Source organism: Centroberyx gerrardi, chromosome 23, assembly GCF_048128805.1.
Source record: "Centroberyx gerrardi isolate f3 chromosome 23, fCenGer3.hap1.cur.20231027, whole genome shotgun sequence".
Classification (NCBI taxonomy): Eukaryota; Metazoa; Chordata; class Actinopteri; order Beryciformes; family Berycidae; genus Centroberyx; species Centroberyx gerrardi.
This window is the reverse complement of record NC_136019.1, coordinates 7,274,650-7,293,126: the sequence shown is the minus strand read 5'-3', so window position 1 is coordinate 7,293,126 and position 18,477 is coordinate 7,274,650. Positions and strand designations below refer to the sequence as shown.

General features: G+C 39.9%; 1 protein-coding gene across 4 annotated transcripts; it reads left to right on the top strand.

Moving 5' to 3' along the window:
• Positions 1-357: 357 nt before the first annotated feature.
• LOC139920829 (uncharacterized) lies at positions 358-18,283 on the top strand. Of its 4 annotated transcripts, none has more exons than XM_071910908.2 (38): positions 358-474; positions 685-750; positions 1,782-1,847; positions 2,057-2,119; positions 2,573-2,647; positions 3,205-3,252; positions 3,957-3,992; positions 4,100-4,153; positions 4,253-5,464; positions 5,649-5,840; positions 5,986-6,078; positions 6,344-6,406; positions 6,604-6,663; positions 6,875-6,910; positions 7,132-7,194; positions 7,282-7,332; positions 7,425-7,484; positions 7,693-7,749; positions 8,238-8,315; positions 8,419-8,523; positions 8,934-8,996; positions 9,249-9,332; positions 9,619-9,684; positions 9,773-9,826; positions 9,933-9,992; positions 10,389-10,448; positions 10,744-10,845; positions 10,945-10,995; positions 11,118-11,213; positions 11,545-11,667; positions 11,790-11,891; positions 11,978-12,022; positions 12,285-12,362; positions 13,806-13,874; positions 14,019-14,058; positions 14,191-14,248; positions 15,258-15,603; positions 16,415-18,283. In XM_071910908.2, exons 1-38 carry the CDS (start codon positions 454-456, stop codon positions 16,817-16,819), a joined length of 4,401 nt encoding a protein of 1,466 aa, XP_071767009.2. In that variant the 5' UTR covers positions 358-453; the 3' UTR covers positions 16,820-18,283. The 4 variants fall into 4 exon arrangements, with proteins under 4 accessions (XP_071767009.2, XP_078147682.1, XP_071767007.2 ...); XM_078291556.1 differs by having other exon boundaries at positions 8,416-8,523; positions 9,936-9,992; XM_071910906.2 differs by having other exon boundaries at positions 8,416-8,523.
• Positions 18,284-18,477: the final 194 nt, after the last annotated feature.

The window sequence follows — 18,477 nt, the reverse complement described above, 5'->3', positions numbered from 1 at the left end:
GTACCCCGGACACTCAGAGAAGACACATGTGAAATAAACCACTTTTCACCTGGATGATCTCATTTTTCTACTATCAAAATTAATTATGAGAATAATATATTGAGGTTAATGTTCTACACGGCGGGGTTATAATCACAGCAGTGCCACATTGTTCATCTATCCCAAGCCAGCCAGAGATGACCAGAACAAGACCAGTATGTTCGCCAAGACGGGATTTTATTTTGAAAAACCTGACCGGAAGTTTAGTTACCGATGGTGGCTGTCTTGACACAGGTGAGTCAAGCTGGGCGAGAGAGTTACCGATCGTGAATCCTGTCAATCATCTCGACTACAGACGCGCTCTCAAAGCCAAATAAACTTGGTCTTCCACTGAATACATCTATACATCTCCCTGTGGAAATTGGATCGTCTAATGCAATAATCGAGCATTAAAACAGCTTTATTGGATTGATCATGAAGGGAGATACAACTGTGGTAAGTCTTGGAAATTATTATCTTTTTTTTTTTTTGCAGGTTGAGTGCCGAACAGACACGTGCGTAGCCTAATTGATGTTCATTAATTTCCATGCTGTAAATAAATGTTTAATGGGGAGAGAGCAGTAGCTTTAAAAATGTACCAAGTGTTCGATTCCAAAGCACCACTGAGTTCTACTGTTTTTCTATTTGCTGATATCTGTGTATCAGGAGAATGAGGACGGTCATGATGGGCAGGCTGGACCGAAAGATGCTTCTTCAGGGGAAAGGCGACCGGTGAGTAATTAAATGGAAATTAATTTCTAATTAGGTAGCAAGCAACCTGCGTCTCTTTCGTCACACATTTTACCCTAAAATTTGAATCACAAAAACACTTCAGGGTGTGTTCTTGAATAGTCTGCATAGTTTGACTTTTCTTCCCTGCACCTATGGCTCAGTGTGTGTTAGCATTTTTTTTTTTTTTCAAGGCGGACAAACTGTTCAGCCAAGTCCAAAGCTCATTATTTCAGCTATTGTGAATGTCTTGTGCACTGTCATGCTCTGACAGCTGTTTTGCACAAGTACAGTACAGAGCTTCCTCCATAGTCACATTACCATATCCATTTTGACTTAATGTTATTGCTTTTCTATGAAGTATTCTCTTACTGCTACGGGGGTCATTGTCTGCCAGTATCTCAAATAGGATAATACAGCATCAGATATATATATTTAAATAATTATATTCATGTGGAAAAATCAAATGGACACAAATAAATGATATATATATATATACAGTATATACCTCATTCTCTGTACTTACATAATTTATTTATTAAGTTCAAGTTTGTTTATTTATATAGCCCTTTATCACAAGCATGTCTCAGAGGACTTCACAGATTACAAACTTTCCATGGCTTGTCAATAGGAATAAAATGGGCTGCCATTAAATAAAGTTACTAAAATTACTTAACGTTTGTGGGGTTGCATGTTTTTTGGCATACACACCAAAAACTGTCAGTTCTGTTTGTTTTTGCATATTTTTTATTGCTAAACTAGTCAGTCAGTGACATAATTTTAGATGAATCAGCAGTGAAATTGGTAAAAATTATTATTCAAGATTCAAGACAACTTTATTAATCCCTAAAAGGGCAATTGCATATGATTATTGCTAATTCTCACCTCTATCTCCCCCAAAATCCTCTCTTTACGTGCTAAACAACCTGAATCGTTTGTTAGGCCAGCAAAGCTTTCTCGTGTTCGAGTGACTGATGAGAACGTGGGAAATTTGGCAGCAAAGGCAACTGATCATTTTTTGTGTGTCTTTACAGAGTATTGTGAAGCTACAAGGAATGCTGAAGAGAGTTTCCCAAAGTCCTTTCCATAATCAATACAGGGTGAGCAGATTCATTCACAGACCTACTTCCTCACTCAAACACACACCCACTCTCTCTGTCACACACACACACACACACACACACTTACATTCACCTAGTCTAAGCAAGGGAGTTCTATCTAATTATGTCTCTTCTTAAAATACAATACAAAATGTATTCTCTCTCTCTCTCTCTCTCTCTCTCTCTCTCTCTCTCTCTCTCTCTCTCAGACTCTTGTTCCGTCAGCCTCTGACTCCAGTGGATCATCTATGAACGATTCTCAAAACAAGCAGGTTAGAGACCACTGATAACAGCAACTTTCAACTCTGTACACACTCGGATGCAGGTCGTGGGTTGGGGATATGCGATGAAAGGCATTACATCACTCGCATATTTCCAAACTCATTTTGGAGACGCTGCCATTGCTGACGTGTTGGGATGTGTGTTTGATTGTGAAAGACAGAAGAAACATAAATTCTTATTGTTTTGATCACATCGGACAGAAAACCAGCAGTTGTGAAGTCGCTAAAAGGATGTTCAAAGTGTCTCTCCAGCAGTCAAGAGTGTTTTCAAATGTTTGTTTACATTTCTGACAAGTGACGCATGGACTTTGATAGTGTATTGAAGTCAGGTTTGAAATGCATGTTGTTACCGCAATACCTGCGTGAAGCGCAAAGCATGATTTCCCACATTCCGCTCATCCCTGAGTATTTATTTTGTCTTTCATTTTGTCACGTTGTCTACAGGATGGCGAGGTGCTTAGTGATCTCTCTGCTGCCACTGCAGATGTGCCAGACGACCACCAGCTACACCTGGGACAGGTGAGGATGAACTGTTCTTTAACATCTGCAAAGCATGCAAAAGTAACCTGAAATGGAATGGATATTTTTATTTTTATTTTTATTTTTTATGACATTTTATTGAGGATTTTATGTTGTACAAACTGAAAACAGACAAGATACGTGGAGTGGAAGAAAACAAAAAAACAAATGAAACCGAACACAATAAAGGAAATAATAGTGATGGAGAAAGTATAGTATAGTGTAGTGCTACATTGTAGTACTATGCCATATATTTATATATCATATAGCGCTAAGTGTATACAAAACCTGCACAAGCCCAAATATACATGGACGCACACATTCATGTACAAGAAAACAAATGCTTCTGAACGCATTCAGATATGTACACATACACAGAAGGACATACAAACATAATCCTACACACCCAAAGTGGATCATTTTTAAGTGACAGTTTAGATAAGATAGTAGTTCAGCGTTCACTGCACTGTGGTTGTACTGGCTGTTCGCATTTCAACAAAGCAAATCTCTCATCTTTCCTCTTGACTGATCTGTTTTCTTTTTTTCTCTATCCTCAGAATGGGTTGAAGAGGAAGGATAACCATCTCCTCCCTGCTGCTACCCAGGTAAAATCGCCACCCATTCCCTTGCTATGTTTTGTGCACCGTAGTCATAGTAACCGTTATCGTGAGATCTTCATTATTTGGTTGTAGGTATGATAGTGGAGTGCGTTTTGTGTATGACTGGGGTTTGTTTTGACTATTCTATAAATAAGCTGTTCATTATAGCAATGTAGGAAAGGGTTGCAGCGGAGATCAATGGTGGCACTGAAGCCCATTCCATTACACATCAGGTGTGTGTGTGTGTGTTCTCATGTACAGGGTCCACAATTCAAAATTCAGGCAAAATTTGTCTTTTGGTAGGAAAAACAACAAGTTTCACCCACCACACTGGCCAGTAACCTTTTGAAACGATAACATCTGAATGCTTCGGTTATATAGAGTCTTTGCTTTGTTCTCAAATTTTGTCCCTGCTGACCACCGTACACTCTTTCCGACTGTGAGCCAATCAAAGCAACAACGGCATTGTATCAAACACAAATCCTACACAAAGAGGTGGCATCTGAACTTCTTCAAACTTAAACATATTTCCATGAAAAATGCATTTCGATAGGTAAAAATTATTGGCAGGTATTTTTTAAAGTTTACCAGTCACTGGTGGAAAGTTAATTTCGGACACTGCTCATATGGTTCCTTTCGTATGCACTGACACCTCTCATGGATCAGTCGGCAAGTAAAATTTCTGTTGTGTCACTCTCTCATGCTTTCAGAATGCGGAATGGGATCCATTCCATCCAAGCCCTCAGGTATGTTTTCAGATGCCTGTTAAAGAGACTCGCTATGAGGAATCTGTCATCAGTGAAATCTTACACCTCTTCCTCTTCTGTCTCATTTCCCTTTCTCTGTTTATCAGAATGGGGTCAATGGAGGTGTGGCCAGAGGGAACCCTTTTTATGCACATTTTATAGTACGTATGAAAGATTTATTTTTACCAAATCATAATATTACTTTAATTGTTATCAGTTGTCTTGAATGCTTTCTTAATGTCCATATGTTTTTCCATCAGGAGTCCAGCAGTAGGAGTCCTAACATGGAGGATGTGGAGGGGAAAACTTCAGAAGAACCGAGCTTCGCTGCCATCTTTGCTCCTCCACCTGAATTTCAGAGTTCACCTCTGGATCTTACACCTGAAATTCAGACTTTTGAAAACGACAGAGCCAGATCACCTGAACCCCAAAGGGACCTATTCCAAACCCTGACCCACAGCCATACGCAAGACCTCTTCCGAACGTCAACTTTGCCCCAAAACACGCCTGCCAACGGTAGTCTTTTTCACGATGTAACCCTGAACTCGCCAGATCTATTTAAGGCAACTCCCCCTCAACCACAGAACCCCTTCATAACCTTGCAGTCAGATACCACTGACCTGCTCAAAGCCAAAGGAGAGGACCTCTTCCAGACTGCTACGAAAGAGGATTTACTTGCTTCATCCACTGAGGAAGTGAACCTCTTTGATACTTCTCCCAGTAATGTTCTGGACCCATTCAGATCTCCTTCAAACAAGGAAGAGGATCTGTTCCAATCGCCACATTTTAAGGAAGTGGACCCATTCCACACTCCCTCGACCAAGGAAGTGGATTTGTTTCAAGCTGTTCCAGCTAAAAGAGGGGAACTCTTCCAGGCCAAGGAAAACGATGTCTTTCAAGATCCCTTCGCTGAGGAAAAGGACCTTTTTGACACATCTTCTAAGGAAAAACTGGATATATTTTCACCTTCATTCACAAAAACAGATGACCCATTCCCAAGCCTAATTACAAATGACCCATTCCAAAACAGTCCCAATGTGTTTGACCCCTTTGGTACTACTCCATCTAAACAATATGACCCTTTCCAAGACTTGTCAAGTTGGACTCCGGACATCTTTCAACCTCTCCCCTCAAAGACCCAAGACAGTTATGAGCCCTCCCCCACTGCCAGCAGCAATGATATTTTTAAGACAACCCCCAGCAATACAGCCTCTAAGACCACATACTCTACACCTTCCTTCAACAGTCCACCAGAAATGACGTTGGACATACTGTCCTCCTCCTCGGTTGATAAGTCTCCAGATCTCTTCAAGGCAACACCTTCTCATCCAGCTGTCCACCCAAACTCCACACATGAGATTGTCTTGACCACTCCTCATGGATCCAAGCATGACATTCTCCAGCCAACCCCCTTCAGCCAGTCCAGGACTTTGGCCTCGTCACCTAGCCAAACGCCAACTGATCTGACACATGTAAGTAACGAGTGTCTTTGGACACATTGAAAGCCAGTGCTTTGAAGTGTACCATTGTTTTCGTGGAGGCAGCTGCATCCTACTGTAGGATGCATCTGCTGGGAAAGTTATTTTAGATGTAAGACACACACTGTTTATATGACATGCACTTTGGCTATAGCTTCTATTATAATCAAACTTGCAGGTGAAGACCTTTAAACGTCCTCCAAGGCCTCTACCTCGAACTAGACCACCCAGGCCAACAAACCCACCGAAGCCAGCAAACACACCCAGGCCAGAAAACCCACTGAATCCAGCAAACCCAACCAAGCCGGCAAACCCACCCAGGCCAGCAAACCCACTGAAGCCAGTAAACCCACCCAGGCCAGCAAACCCTGTAAATTCACTGCAAACATTATGCCAGAACTAATTTAAGCATAATGTTATTATGACCTACTTTTCTTATTCACTAATTTCTATCCTTCTGCACCTAGCGTGCTGTTAATTATTTTCTTTGTCTGTGTTGCTTCCACTGTCTTTAGATTGAGCCTGAACTAACATCCCCAAAAACTCCTCCCAAACCAGCCCCCAAACCGCTCCCAAAACCAGTTCCTCGCAGCAGGCCGACTGTTCGGGTGAGAATGCAGTTTATTTGTGACCTAATTAGCTGCCCTAATTAGCATGCATGACAACACTTTCCTGTATCTTGCCCCAAATAACACAGATTCGTATTGTTTGTACTGTTTTCATGACATCAGCTAATTCAATAATCGACAGTGAAAGGTCAAGCATGGACGGTGTGTGTAGCTGTTAAGGGATGCAGATACACTATGGATAAGGCATAAGTAGGAGTGAAAATATTTCCATAGGCATGTCTTGAATATTTGTATTGTTTTACAGGATAATAAACCAGATGAAGCTGAGAACTATGCTGTCTTCGAGGACATTCTGCTTATTGGACAGGTCTGTTTTAAGGATATAAAAATAATGAGAATATATTTGAAATTTCCGCTGCAAGCAAAATAAGATTAAGAACAAAACGCTGCCATAAGGAGAGAGAGAGAAAATATACATACTGCACATTAGATTATCATGAGAAACTATTTAGGAAATCTGTCTATATAATGGTTTGTGTTACTTTCACTTTTATCCCCAAACAGGAAAGGTGTGTGGAGGACTGGCCTGAGGACAGTCCTCAGCTTGACCCTGACTTTAAACCAGTAAGAAAAGCTCTTCAAAACTTCATTTACATCCTTCCTTGACATTTACTCTAATATGTTTGCACACCATTTAGTATTTTCAGCATTGTCCTCTATGCAACTGTAATTTTCTGTGGTAGACATTTTGCGGTCACCCCCCATAGAGCTCAGCTAATGAATGGCAATTATATTTAATTGTTGTTTTTTTTTGGTTTCTTTTTTTCTTCTCAAGTCTGGTAAATTTAGACTGCGGCGGGAATCCTTGAAGGTAAGAGTTTCAGTTCCTTAGTTTGTCTTAGTGTTATATATATATATATATATATATATATATATATATATATATATATATATATATATATATATATATATGTATGTATATGTATATATATATATATATATATATATATATATATATATATATATATATATATATATATATATATATATATAAAAAGGAGTTAAAACTATACATACACTGCTTTCTCTTAGATAAAGGGGGACTCTGATGGAGGAAGTGGAGAGGATCAAGATGGCTCTGGGATTTATGGCAAGGTACACCCTCAGTCTGTGTTCACTGTTTAATAATTCTTGTTCAATATATTTTCAAGAGTATAGCTTAACATACAAACACTTTTACAGAAAAAGGAAAGGAAGTTCAGAGTCTCCCTACTTTCCAGAAGAGGGTCCAAGGTAAATCATATCATGCAAAGTAACGGATCCACTCCTTTGGTTGTGTGTTCATGTGTTTGTCCTTAATATTGTTAATAATTTACACTTTGTAGGATAAATTTCCGGATGACCCGAAGGACGGGAAGAGTGGGACACTACGTCGAGGATCAAAGGTAAAAATGAGGGTGTCTGTAATCAAGTGTAAGCTGTCCAAGTTAGCATGCATGTGTTATAAAGTTTTTATCAAACACATGCATGCCAAAATTTCCCTCCACCTGCACATCTGTTCACGTGTAGCATAGCATGAAAGTATTAAAAATACATATTTAGCCCTTATAAGTCTTTAAGGTTTTTAATGACATTTTTATAATTAATTTTCAGGAGAAACATGACTCAAAGGACGCAGGTGGCAGCAGAACACTTCCTAGGAGTTTGAAGGTGAGTGCTGATGTATATTGTCTTAAAGGTGCTCCATGTAACATTTTAATATCACTAAATAATTACCACATTAATTTTGAGATATTAGTATAATTAGCATAAACAAACAACACAACCGCTTTTTTTCTTGTGTTTTTTTGGGGGGAGTATTATATTTTATTTCTTCCAATTACATTGAAATGACATCCAATTTCTAGGCTGTTAATAATAATAATTATTAGCCTAGAAATTTGATCATGCTATTCAAGCATTGGAGGAAACAACAGCCATTTGGTGTTATTTGCTCATTCCTGCCATTTCCAGAAAAATCGCAGGAATATCGTGATACTCACGAAATATCGCGATACTCGATAATATTGAATATCGGGCCAAGCCTAATACTGTATATAGATATACTGATGTTAAAAATGCTACACTTGGCACCTTTAAAAATGGATGAGAGTGAAAACTATATGTTGGCCTGTTGTTAACACTGTGGTGTTTTCCAGGATGGATTTCCAGACACACACCTTTTCTCTGCAGGAGATAATGAAGATGAAGAGCAGAATGGCATGGACTACAAAGCAGTATGTTTCTTACTATTATATCTTTACCATGTCATCTCCATCTTTATGAACAGTGGTAAACCAATGGTGGTGTTTTAATGTCCTCTTTTTTTTTCATCAGAAGAAACCCCTGAAGACCAAAGTCACCCAGCTGCTTCGAAGAGCTTCCACTACTTCTTCTGTCGTTGAGATGAAGCACATGAATGGACATTTACCTCAAGGATTAAAGGTAGGTCAACTGTCTGTGTTTTTGTGGAAGGATAGGGATTTAGGTTTTCCTTGAAACCTCATATTGAAACCTGATATTGTCTAAAACTGCAATGGTAGTTTGATCCTCGATCTAGCTTTCACCTTGGGCCGTTTAACAGACTTTGGGAAAAAAAAAGGTGGATAAAATGAAACAATACTTTTTCATATTGCATTTTTCAAATTGTACATCTTCACATGAGTTTTCATTCCAGTTTGATAGAATAGAGAAGTGCAGCTCTCGGACAAAAAAAATCCCAAATAAATGCATTTTGAAATTCCTTAGTGGAACACCCAAATGTGCGAAAAGTCAAGGAAATTGAATATATTTAAAGCTGGTGTATTTGTCATCAGTATGATGATAGTGACTTTTTCTCTCTAATGCCACGATAGGATGATGATATCCATAAGCAGAAGGTCCACAAGAAAAGCTCCAGCATCCGTCGATGGTCAGAGGTAAAATAAGTTAGTTAATAAGATAGTTTGCAAAGTGCAAGAGGATAAGGGGAAAGGTGTTTCAAAGAGGTCTCTGGCGTTGTCTTTTCTCAGAGAAAACAGGTAAACTGTATCATGATTTGTACATAGCACACACTGATTACTAAATGAAATGAGATGTGATCTCATAATCAAATTATTCCAACTTTGATAATACAGTTAAAAACAGTTGAACTTTCCTGGTAGCTTGATGCAGCATTTGGTTTCCAACAGGGCACAGTATTGGATGACAGCTCCGAAGAGGAGGAGGGAGAGGGGGAGGAAGCCAGGCACGAAGACGCAGGCAGCCATGGATTTGTATGCTTTTTGTTATACTTTGATGTTAATTAGCCATATGCACATTAATGTCAGGATTTTAAACATGATTGATGTATTTCATCTTAGCATGGCCACATTTCTCACCTTGCAGCTTAAAGTGGTTGAAGCACACTGTTACTCTTCAACAATCTTTCCAACCTGTACAATTTATTTAAATGTTTCGAGTGGGGCTCTGAATTCAGTAGACCTTTGAACATTCAGAGAGCAGATATGTGAGTATTCTGGCATGTATTTATTTGGGCAATCTAATCTTTTCTCTCTCCAGAAGAGAAGAAAGATGGTGAAAATCAAGTTTGTGCCTCAGAGAGGATTTGCTATCAGTGTGGAGAAGGTAAAGGGGACGACTCCTTCGCTGTACAGTGTATTATGGAGATAACCTTGATGAATGTGTGCGACATTAAAACTGTTCTCTCCTACAGACCGATGAGGACCTGAAGGGGGCACATGGGCATACACCTCGCAGAGGCTCCAAGGTATACAGCCAGCATATTTCATATCAGCAGTAACTTGTGTGTGTGTGTATTGTACTTGCACAGAATATGTCTATACACTGTAGTTAGAGTGTATTTTTTTTTTCAGGAGAAACCTCAGGATGAAGTTCATGGAGCACACGGCTATACTCCTCGCAAGAAGTCCCAGGTAATGGGATGTTGTAGTCCAGGGTTTGAGTCAGTCTACCTTCAGTTCAATCAACTCAACATAATTTGAAACTCCAACCCAAAGGATGACTATTCTTTCATTCTCTCTAATTTGGTTAATAGGTTGAACATAGTTTCCTGTGGATTTTTTTTTGTAGATCTAGGGGTAATTTTCGTTCGCGACCAGTCCAAGATCAGTTCCAGTGGGTGCTGTAGTTTGTTGGTGTTAATTTGTAGCATATGACAAGTTGTTATTATACAAGTTTTTGAATTTTGACGAAAATCCACTTCCCTAATCAACTGATTAGAAAGTGAATTGACTCCATCTCTGATACAGTTATTTTGTCGCTCCGAATGAACTTTTTTTCCAGAGTTTGAATACTTATTTCACTCTTAGGATGATGCTTTTGAGGATGTAGAGGGGGCCAAGGGCTACACTCCTCAGTCGACTGGCAAGGTACCACTTTTGCGACCTAATACTGTCATCATGGGATGAATGGATACCTGATAAAGATAGTCGATATTTCAAAAAAGCAAGGGTCTTAAATTACCAAAGAAATTATATTCATATGGTTTTTTTGTTTTGTTTTTTTTAGCAATCATTTTGTAAGATTAGGTGTCCAGTTCTTCAAATGGTGGATATGTCACTCTGTGCCACAGTGTTTTTGCTGCAGGTCTACCTGTCAGACCTACCATGTCGACATTCTTGATTTGCCTATTAGTTAAATCCTTGTTTTGAATATGTTGCCTAGGCTGCTTTCATGGATGATGAATACTTACAAAAAGGAGTGGACCAGCTGTCTGTAGGAGTAACTGGAGATGAAGATCACCATAGAATGCAGGACTGCAGACCTGTAACTTTCTTTTCTTTTAATCCCCAATCAATTTTTCACGGTATATTTTGTTACCTGATTTCACCTGATGGAAAGTGTTTTTTCCCCCTCTATTGATAGAAGAAGCCAACAAAGATCAAACTGCTACATGTGGGTCGTCGAAAATCTAAGGTGAATTTATGTTTCAGTGAAGTGTTTGGTTGCAAAGCAATGGGAAATGAAGGAATGGAGGAAATGGTTTTGCTCAGTTTGGGTTTTTCAGAGATTTATCTGTCTGTATTTCTTTGGTGTAGGATGACATGCTTGATGACATCAGCCTTCAGAAAAGCAGCATCTCAGCAGGAGAGATGGAGGATGAAGAACAAAATGGGATGGAGGACTGCAAACCGGTATTTGTGTCTACTTTGTAATATCAGTAGTATAGTAGCAGTAAGAGCAGCAGCAGTAGTAGCATTAGTAGAAGAATTATCACTTTGTTAATCTAAAACACAATATTGTACAGTGATACAATAGAAAAAACAAATGGGACGACTGGTGGATTAATCGAGTCGATCGACAGAAAATGAATCGATTATAATTCTGATAATCGATTCATCGTTTTAGTCGTTTATCAAGTAATCTGATTTTATTCCCCTCACAGCATATGCGGGCTTAATGTGTTCTTCAGGTCTTTATCCAGCTTTACCCAACTCATACAAACATTTTGGTTTCTTCCATCAGAAAAACTCCAAACATAAAGGGGCTCTTCCCATTCGTCGCAAATCTAAGACGACCCAGGATCCCATCTTGCACGAGCGCTCGCAGACCAGACTGAACCACCACTCACCTCAACAGGCATCCGATGTATGTCTGAATTTTGGCTTGATGCATAACATAAGCATCGGGACATTATTGTAAAGTCCAACTATTTCCAAAGTTATTTCATTTTTTTCTCCAGTATCAGCTCTATTTCTGTTTTTTGGCAGGGTGTGTTTGCTGAGGATGATATTCCTCAGAAGGGAACAGATTTGTTCAGTCCTGGAGAGATGTATAAAGACGAACAAGATGAGATGGAATACTGCAAACCGGTATTTATGTCGTTCTGAGATCCACTTTTCTGCTTCCTTATTGGGTAATTTAATATGCGAGTCTCAAACATGTGTCTGTTCAACAGAAGAAGCCGTCGAAACTCAAAGGCTTCAAAAAGCAAAAAGCTAAGGTAAGTAAGTGTGTGGCTACAGGTACATTTTCCATGCAACTTTTATCATCTGATCACACCAGGACGCATCCAGTGATGAGCCTGACAAATTCCTGTACTTGTATTGTACTTGGCAATTAAAGTCATTATGATTTTGCTCTCATGTTAATCTTCCTTCTCTCTCTCTCTCTCTCTCTCTCTCTCTCTCTCTCTCTCTCTCTCTCTCTCTCTCTCTCTCTCTCTCTCTCTCTCTCTCTCTCTCTCTCTCTCTCTCTCTCTCCAGAGCAAAGCTATGGCTCTGGAGTACGACGATCCACCAGGAGCCACGTCTAGTGACTACTACCGGTCAGAGGCAGCGGAGGTAAGTCCACACTTTTTCTATGTACAAAATACTATGACCTACTTAGCCCAAACGTAAGCATGAACTTGGCAGCGATGATTATTGAAATTGTGTTTCTTTAAAGGTTAGATACATAATCTCCAGTAATACCTTTTCCACCTGCGGCTCAAGAGCCAAAAGTGACCCATGCTGTACAGTACAAAATGCATACGCCTCCTAATAAATCAGTGCCAAAGTTGATTGCATAAATGTCCCAAATAAATGACCCAATTATTTACCTAACCCACAGCTTTACTTCCTCCACCCAAACCATCATGATACTTTGGCATGCGCTAACAAACTGTTTTTTCAACTGACTGTGTTTTTGATCTGATAACATATTTTGTATTAGCCTGTGAGACATTTACTGTTTAAAGGACCAGACTCACTTTATGGCAAGTAAGCTCTTTCATCAGATTATTGTGCTACAAGAATGATTATAGCTCTGCCCGTATTTAATTTTGTTTATATGTTAAAGCTTTTAAAATAATATTAAGCCACCTGTTCCTTTTTTACCAAAGCTCTTCCATGCAACACAGCAAAAAAAAAAATAAAAAAAAACATACTGGACACGGATATGAAACTGCAACACATTTTCTTGTTGTACAATGGTGACATCAAGAAGCTTATTTGCCAAAGCGTCATTGTATTACTTTAAGGAAATCTCTACAAGATGAGACTCAGCTCCTATTGTGTAAATAGGGAAGTATTTTCGTTTGAAAGGCTCTTGTGGGAAAAAAAGGCATCATGAAGTATAATTCTGGCATTATTCACATAAGGTGCACAATATTGATTCCAGCTCACAAGTGAGAAACTATTATGCAATGTTGTTGTTTTCCACTCTCGTCTGTGGAATGGGTCAGGCTTGGTTATCTTCCTCTCTGTCTGTTCCCTTATGGGACTCATTCCTTAGACATGTGACTGGACCGGTTCAGCTACATAGGATAGATGGTAGCTCTTGGGAAAGCAACTAGACCATAGAGAAGGCTTAGTACCTACAAAGGCCGTGGTTAAAATGATTTCAGATGGTGATCGGATTGTGAATATAATAAGGTGTGTAGCAATGAGTTGTTGTTTTGGTCATATCCCTCTTTGTCAACTCTGTCTCTCTCTCTCTCTCTCTCTCTCTCTCAATTCAAGGAGCTTTATTGGCATGACGTACATGTGCACATGTTGCCAAAGCATAGATTCAAACATAAATGAGATCGAAATAAAGTAAAATAAAATGAAATAAACTGCATATTAAATATATAGATTCATCACATAGAATATTTCTGACAGTAACAACAATAACAGTGATGATTACAAAAAAAGCAAACTTAAAGAAGAGTTTACAGAGTTGATGTGTTTCTTAGATAATGGCATAACATCTCTCTCTCTCTCTCTCTCCCTCTCTCTCTCTCTCTCCCTCCCTCTCTCTCTCAGGCAGAGTGGATGGCTGCTCAGATGGATGAGCGTCTTGCAGCTGGTTTGGAGGAGGGCGAAGAGGAGGGGGTCAGTTTCTCTTAAAGTTGGCTATGCAAAAATTCTATTCTGCTTCACCACTGTGGCATTCACTGCATATGAAAAGGAATCATGTGTTAAAGTACGGTGCGGTGTACCGGTGTGACGCATCAACATTATTGTCTTGTGTCACAGGACACTGACAGTTTGATGGAATGGTGGAACACCGTGGAACGTGAGTCATGTGTGGGATACACACACACACACACACAAACTTTCATTTAAATGCATTCAGACACAAGCAACAGAAACTGAGCATAGAAACACACAACACCTGAATTTCTTCTTTAACTTGATTGTATTTCAGAATGGGATGAGGTGCCTTCAGACGATGAAGACAAGGCCATAAAAGAGGATGAGGCCAAGTATGTCTGTTCATCTCGACAAAATAATGTCATTTTAATATTAACTGCTACTTGATAAGAACTCCTCAATTAGCTCTATTTATTCTAATTGCCATACTTCATGGGCATTGAAATGGATAAAAAAAAGATACCCACAAACTAGATGGATGTTTATTCAGCTACGGTTTGACCTCAACTCACCACCTTTCACTCATTGAATTTTGGGTAAACCACTAAGACACTATTTGGGTCGGCTTTGTCAGGACAGGCCACACGTCAAGGCCAGCCACATCAACCCCCCCTTCACCCCATTCTTGGGATGATGGCATGTGTATATATATGAAATTGTGAGTTAGGGTTGCTTGTCCAAGATTATGCTGCCTATTTAAATCATTGTCTAAAGCAACAGCAGTCAAGATTTGAATAGCTTTTCTTCCCTAAACCTAACCGTTTTCTAAAATTTTGAAATGAAAAAATGAAATTGATAATTGCCTCGTTGGCGGCTTATTACCAGCAGGGACATCAGCAGTTTTGTTATGTTTATTATGTTTGGGTTATGGAAATTATAATAAGGCTGTTACAATGGCACCACTTTGCTCAAAAATCAACATCATTATGGGCCATTACCCTATCTTATCTTGTTACTGAAAAAACAAGATAGACTGAAGAAACCACATGATTAGAAATAAAACACACCCATACAAAAGTAATATTTATGTAATATAGTTTCAATTCATGGAAACTGTCTGTTACAATGGACCTGCCAGATAGCAGTTGGTGCTTGGTGAAAAGATGGGTTAAAATGGATCATATACCACTTTTGATGTATCATTTTGAAAATCTAAAAAGACATCGGTTCCCTTGATGGAATGGCCTTTCTATTGTCAAATCAGTAAGTGAGTATCTTTCTTCCATTTCATTGTTTAGCCGTTTGTATTAACAACCTGGTCAGTATTTTGAATGTGCTCACGCTGTAAAGAACTGCTTCCTTGCTACATAACATTGCCTCTCTCCCCTGAATAAATCTCAGGTCATTCACCATCTTGGCGGAGAAGGTTCATCGCGGCCTGCGTGTCTTCAACAAGGTCTTCACCGAGCGCGCCGAGGTCCTCTGGCAGTACGTCATCATGCTTCACGCCATCGCCGATGACATCAGTAACTTCCACCAGAAGGCCAAGATCGCCAGCATCACCGGCGGCACCACCACGGCTGTGGGCGGTGTGACGGCCATCGCCGGCCTCGCTTTGGCGCCCTTCACCTTTGGCGTCTCTCTCGTAGTTACCGCCGTTGGTGTGGGTGTGGCCACGGCTGGCGGAATTGCTTCGGCCTCAGCGACCATCTCTGATAATGTTAACAATATGCATGACCGGAAGAAGGTAAGTTACATTTTCAAAACAACAAATGGGTACTTTAATGTTGACTGCCGTTTTAAGAATGCCTGTAAATGTTATTTTCTAGTTTGATTTTGTTGCATCATGTGTTACGATTTTAATTGCTTCAAATTGGACATCCACTGGGATTATGATGAAGAATTTAGTTTTAGATTGGTATCGTCTTGGTTTACATACACATAAGGTGATTATCAAAATCTAAGAACGCCAAGTCGATACTTGTGTAGGCTATTTGTGGAGAATGTTGTATTGTGGAGAATGTTCCTCCCAAGTTGTCTTGGAGAGAACAAACTTCTCAAGAAAGTGAGAACAGAGAACTTATGCGATCAGTTAAGACGTACATGTTCATATTCCCAGCTGTTTCAACTGGCTCTGTACTGTAGACTATAGCAACGTTTAGACATGATACGCCGTTCTTTCAATGAATCCTGGGGCTTCCCATTTGTGCTTGTTGGCCAAGTCACCATGCGATGCATCCTTGGCTGTCAAGTAAACTCCTAGGATCTGTACCCGTCCTCCGTCCTCGTGTTGTGTTGTTTTGGAATGGTACTTCGGACGTTAAATATTACGTTGAATGTGTCATGGAGGACACAATAATGCTCAAGAGCGCAAATTGAGAGACATCCTTGTTGTCCACTGTCTGTATGTCTGGTAGTTTGTTCCAGTGGGCGGAAAATGTACAAGGATCTGGAAATGTAGATTTGTGGTCATGGATGGCTTAATTCAACATTTGCGTTATTGATTCCCTATTGATTTTGTGTTCCCTCTGTCTGCCTTTCCCTCTCTCCTTCCCTAGGTGGAGACGGTACTGCAGGACTACGAGATTCATCTGCTGGACATCGGGAAGATCCTTAACTTCGTCGATCAGGGCTTGTACAGACTCCGAGGCCATCCTTTCCTCCGGGGCGGCACCCAGCACTACTCCGAGGACTGGGAGGTCCGCAGGGCCGTCCAGATGATCAGCTTAGTCGACGGGCCTGTGCTGCGAGCGTCGGAGGTCACAGACAGGACCGTGGCCTCGGTCCAAGGACTCTTCAAAGGCATGGACAAGTACTTCATCAAGGACTCCCGCGAGCTGAGGAAAGGCTGCAAGAAAGAGGTGGTGGCTCAGATAAAGGAGGTGGCCAATGTGCTCAACGACGGGCTAGTGGAGCTCAATGCCATCAGAGAGGAGCTGCAAGATGCGAATGGCAACTTGTGAACTACATCCCCCACGATGCAACATTGGCCATGGTGATTCCTTGTGGATCACCATCCCCCTCTCCTGGTTAAACTGGGGAACTGTTTCTTAAACAGAGTTCATGGGCCCTTTAGAAGAGGTGTTCAGTGCCTGCTGATCAGTACTATACTGAAATTAAAATGGTTTATGAGGCAAAATCTTTCCAGCATCATTGTACTGAAAATGGCAGGATGTTATGCTGTTTTTTGGGTTTGACTGATCAGACATCAGCATAGTCAAACCAGAAATTAGTAGTTGAGAACCTACTGCAATGTTATGCAACATGAGATAGAAATTGTGCAAACAGAAAAGTGATTGTGTCTCTTTCAGTAAGATTTGAATGTAGATTGTTGAAATCGTTCGCAGCATGCCAAAAATGTCCATATGCTGCATGCTATAGTCTCCAGTCCAGTTAGTGTACCATCAGGTCTGTGCATGTACTTAAAGAGTAACTAAACCCCACCTAAATCTGTGGTGAAGCCTGACATCTAGTGGTGAAATGTAGGCTACAGGTGATGTCACCATCTGTTGTACTCCAGGAAGGTATGGAAGGTGACATCACCTGGCACAAAGACCAGCCAATAGCAGATGGCCAGTTCAGTACCCTTTTCATCATTAGGTGTCAGGCTTCACCACAGATTTGGATTTGTGGTTTAGCTACTCTTTAAATAGCAACTATGTTCTGCTTTCTAATCAGGTCATCTCATAGGGACATTACCAGTTTTCACAACTTTTGAATATATTCCTCTTTTCTGTAATGAGGAAACATGACTATGTTCCATATCAAATTGAAATGGATGTCACATTATGCCTGGTGTAATTTACTTTTAATGTAATTAATATCGCTGGTGTTGGACAGTAGGGAATACGCATATCTCCTAACAAGTTTGGGAAATGAAGAAAAGAATGCAAATTTTATCCTTAATGATGATCATTTTTTCCTTAATATCAATGTATTACACTAGTACAGTGTTGTTGTTTTTAACAGGTTTGTAGGGCCCAACTGTCATAAAAGAGTGTCCACACTTTAGTGGTCATGTAAAATTTAAATTCAAATAAGAAAAAGAGAAATGGCAAAATTGGACATGTCCCCCCCCCCCCCCCCCCCCCGATAGTATTAATTATTGTACAAAAATATGTATTGGCTACCATAATGTTATGAATGGATGGATGGAAGTGAATGACACTGCAGGTTGGTGATTATATTGAATATTCTGTGCACATTTCTTTGTTTACATTTTAACTTTTTGCACAATCCACTGTGTTCCCTGTTACATTTTCTATCACCAAACATTGGAGACATCCTTGGTCTTACCAGGTGGTGTATGAATGTGTGTGTGTGTGTGTGTGTGTGTGTGTGTGTGTGTGTGTGTGTGTGTGTGTGTGTGTGTGTGTGTGTGTTCGCGTGTAGGTAATATTGTACTATATCTACCTACATTATTTTAACCTGAACAGAAGTACCTTTATCATATTGTATTTAAAAAAAACTATCAATCACTATCAATAATCTTGAATCCTATAATCCCATATGTCCAGAGATGTTAACGTATTAACGAATTTGTGAATAAATAATGTTTCGAATCTGTCCTGTTTTTCATTCTTGGTCTTGCAGGTGATGCTCCCACCCTCTGTGTGTGTGT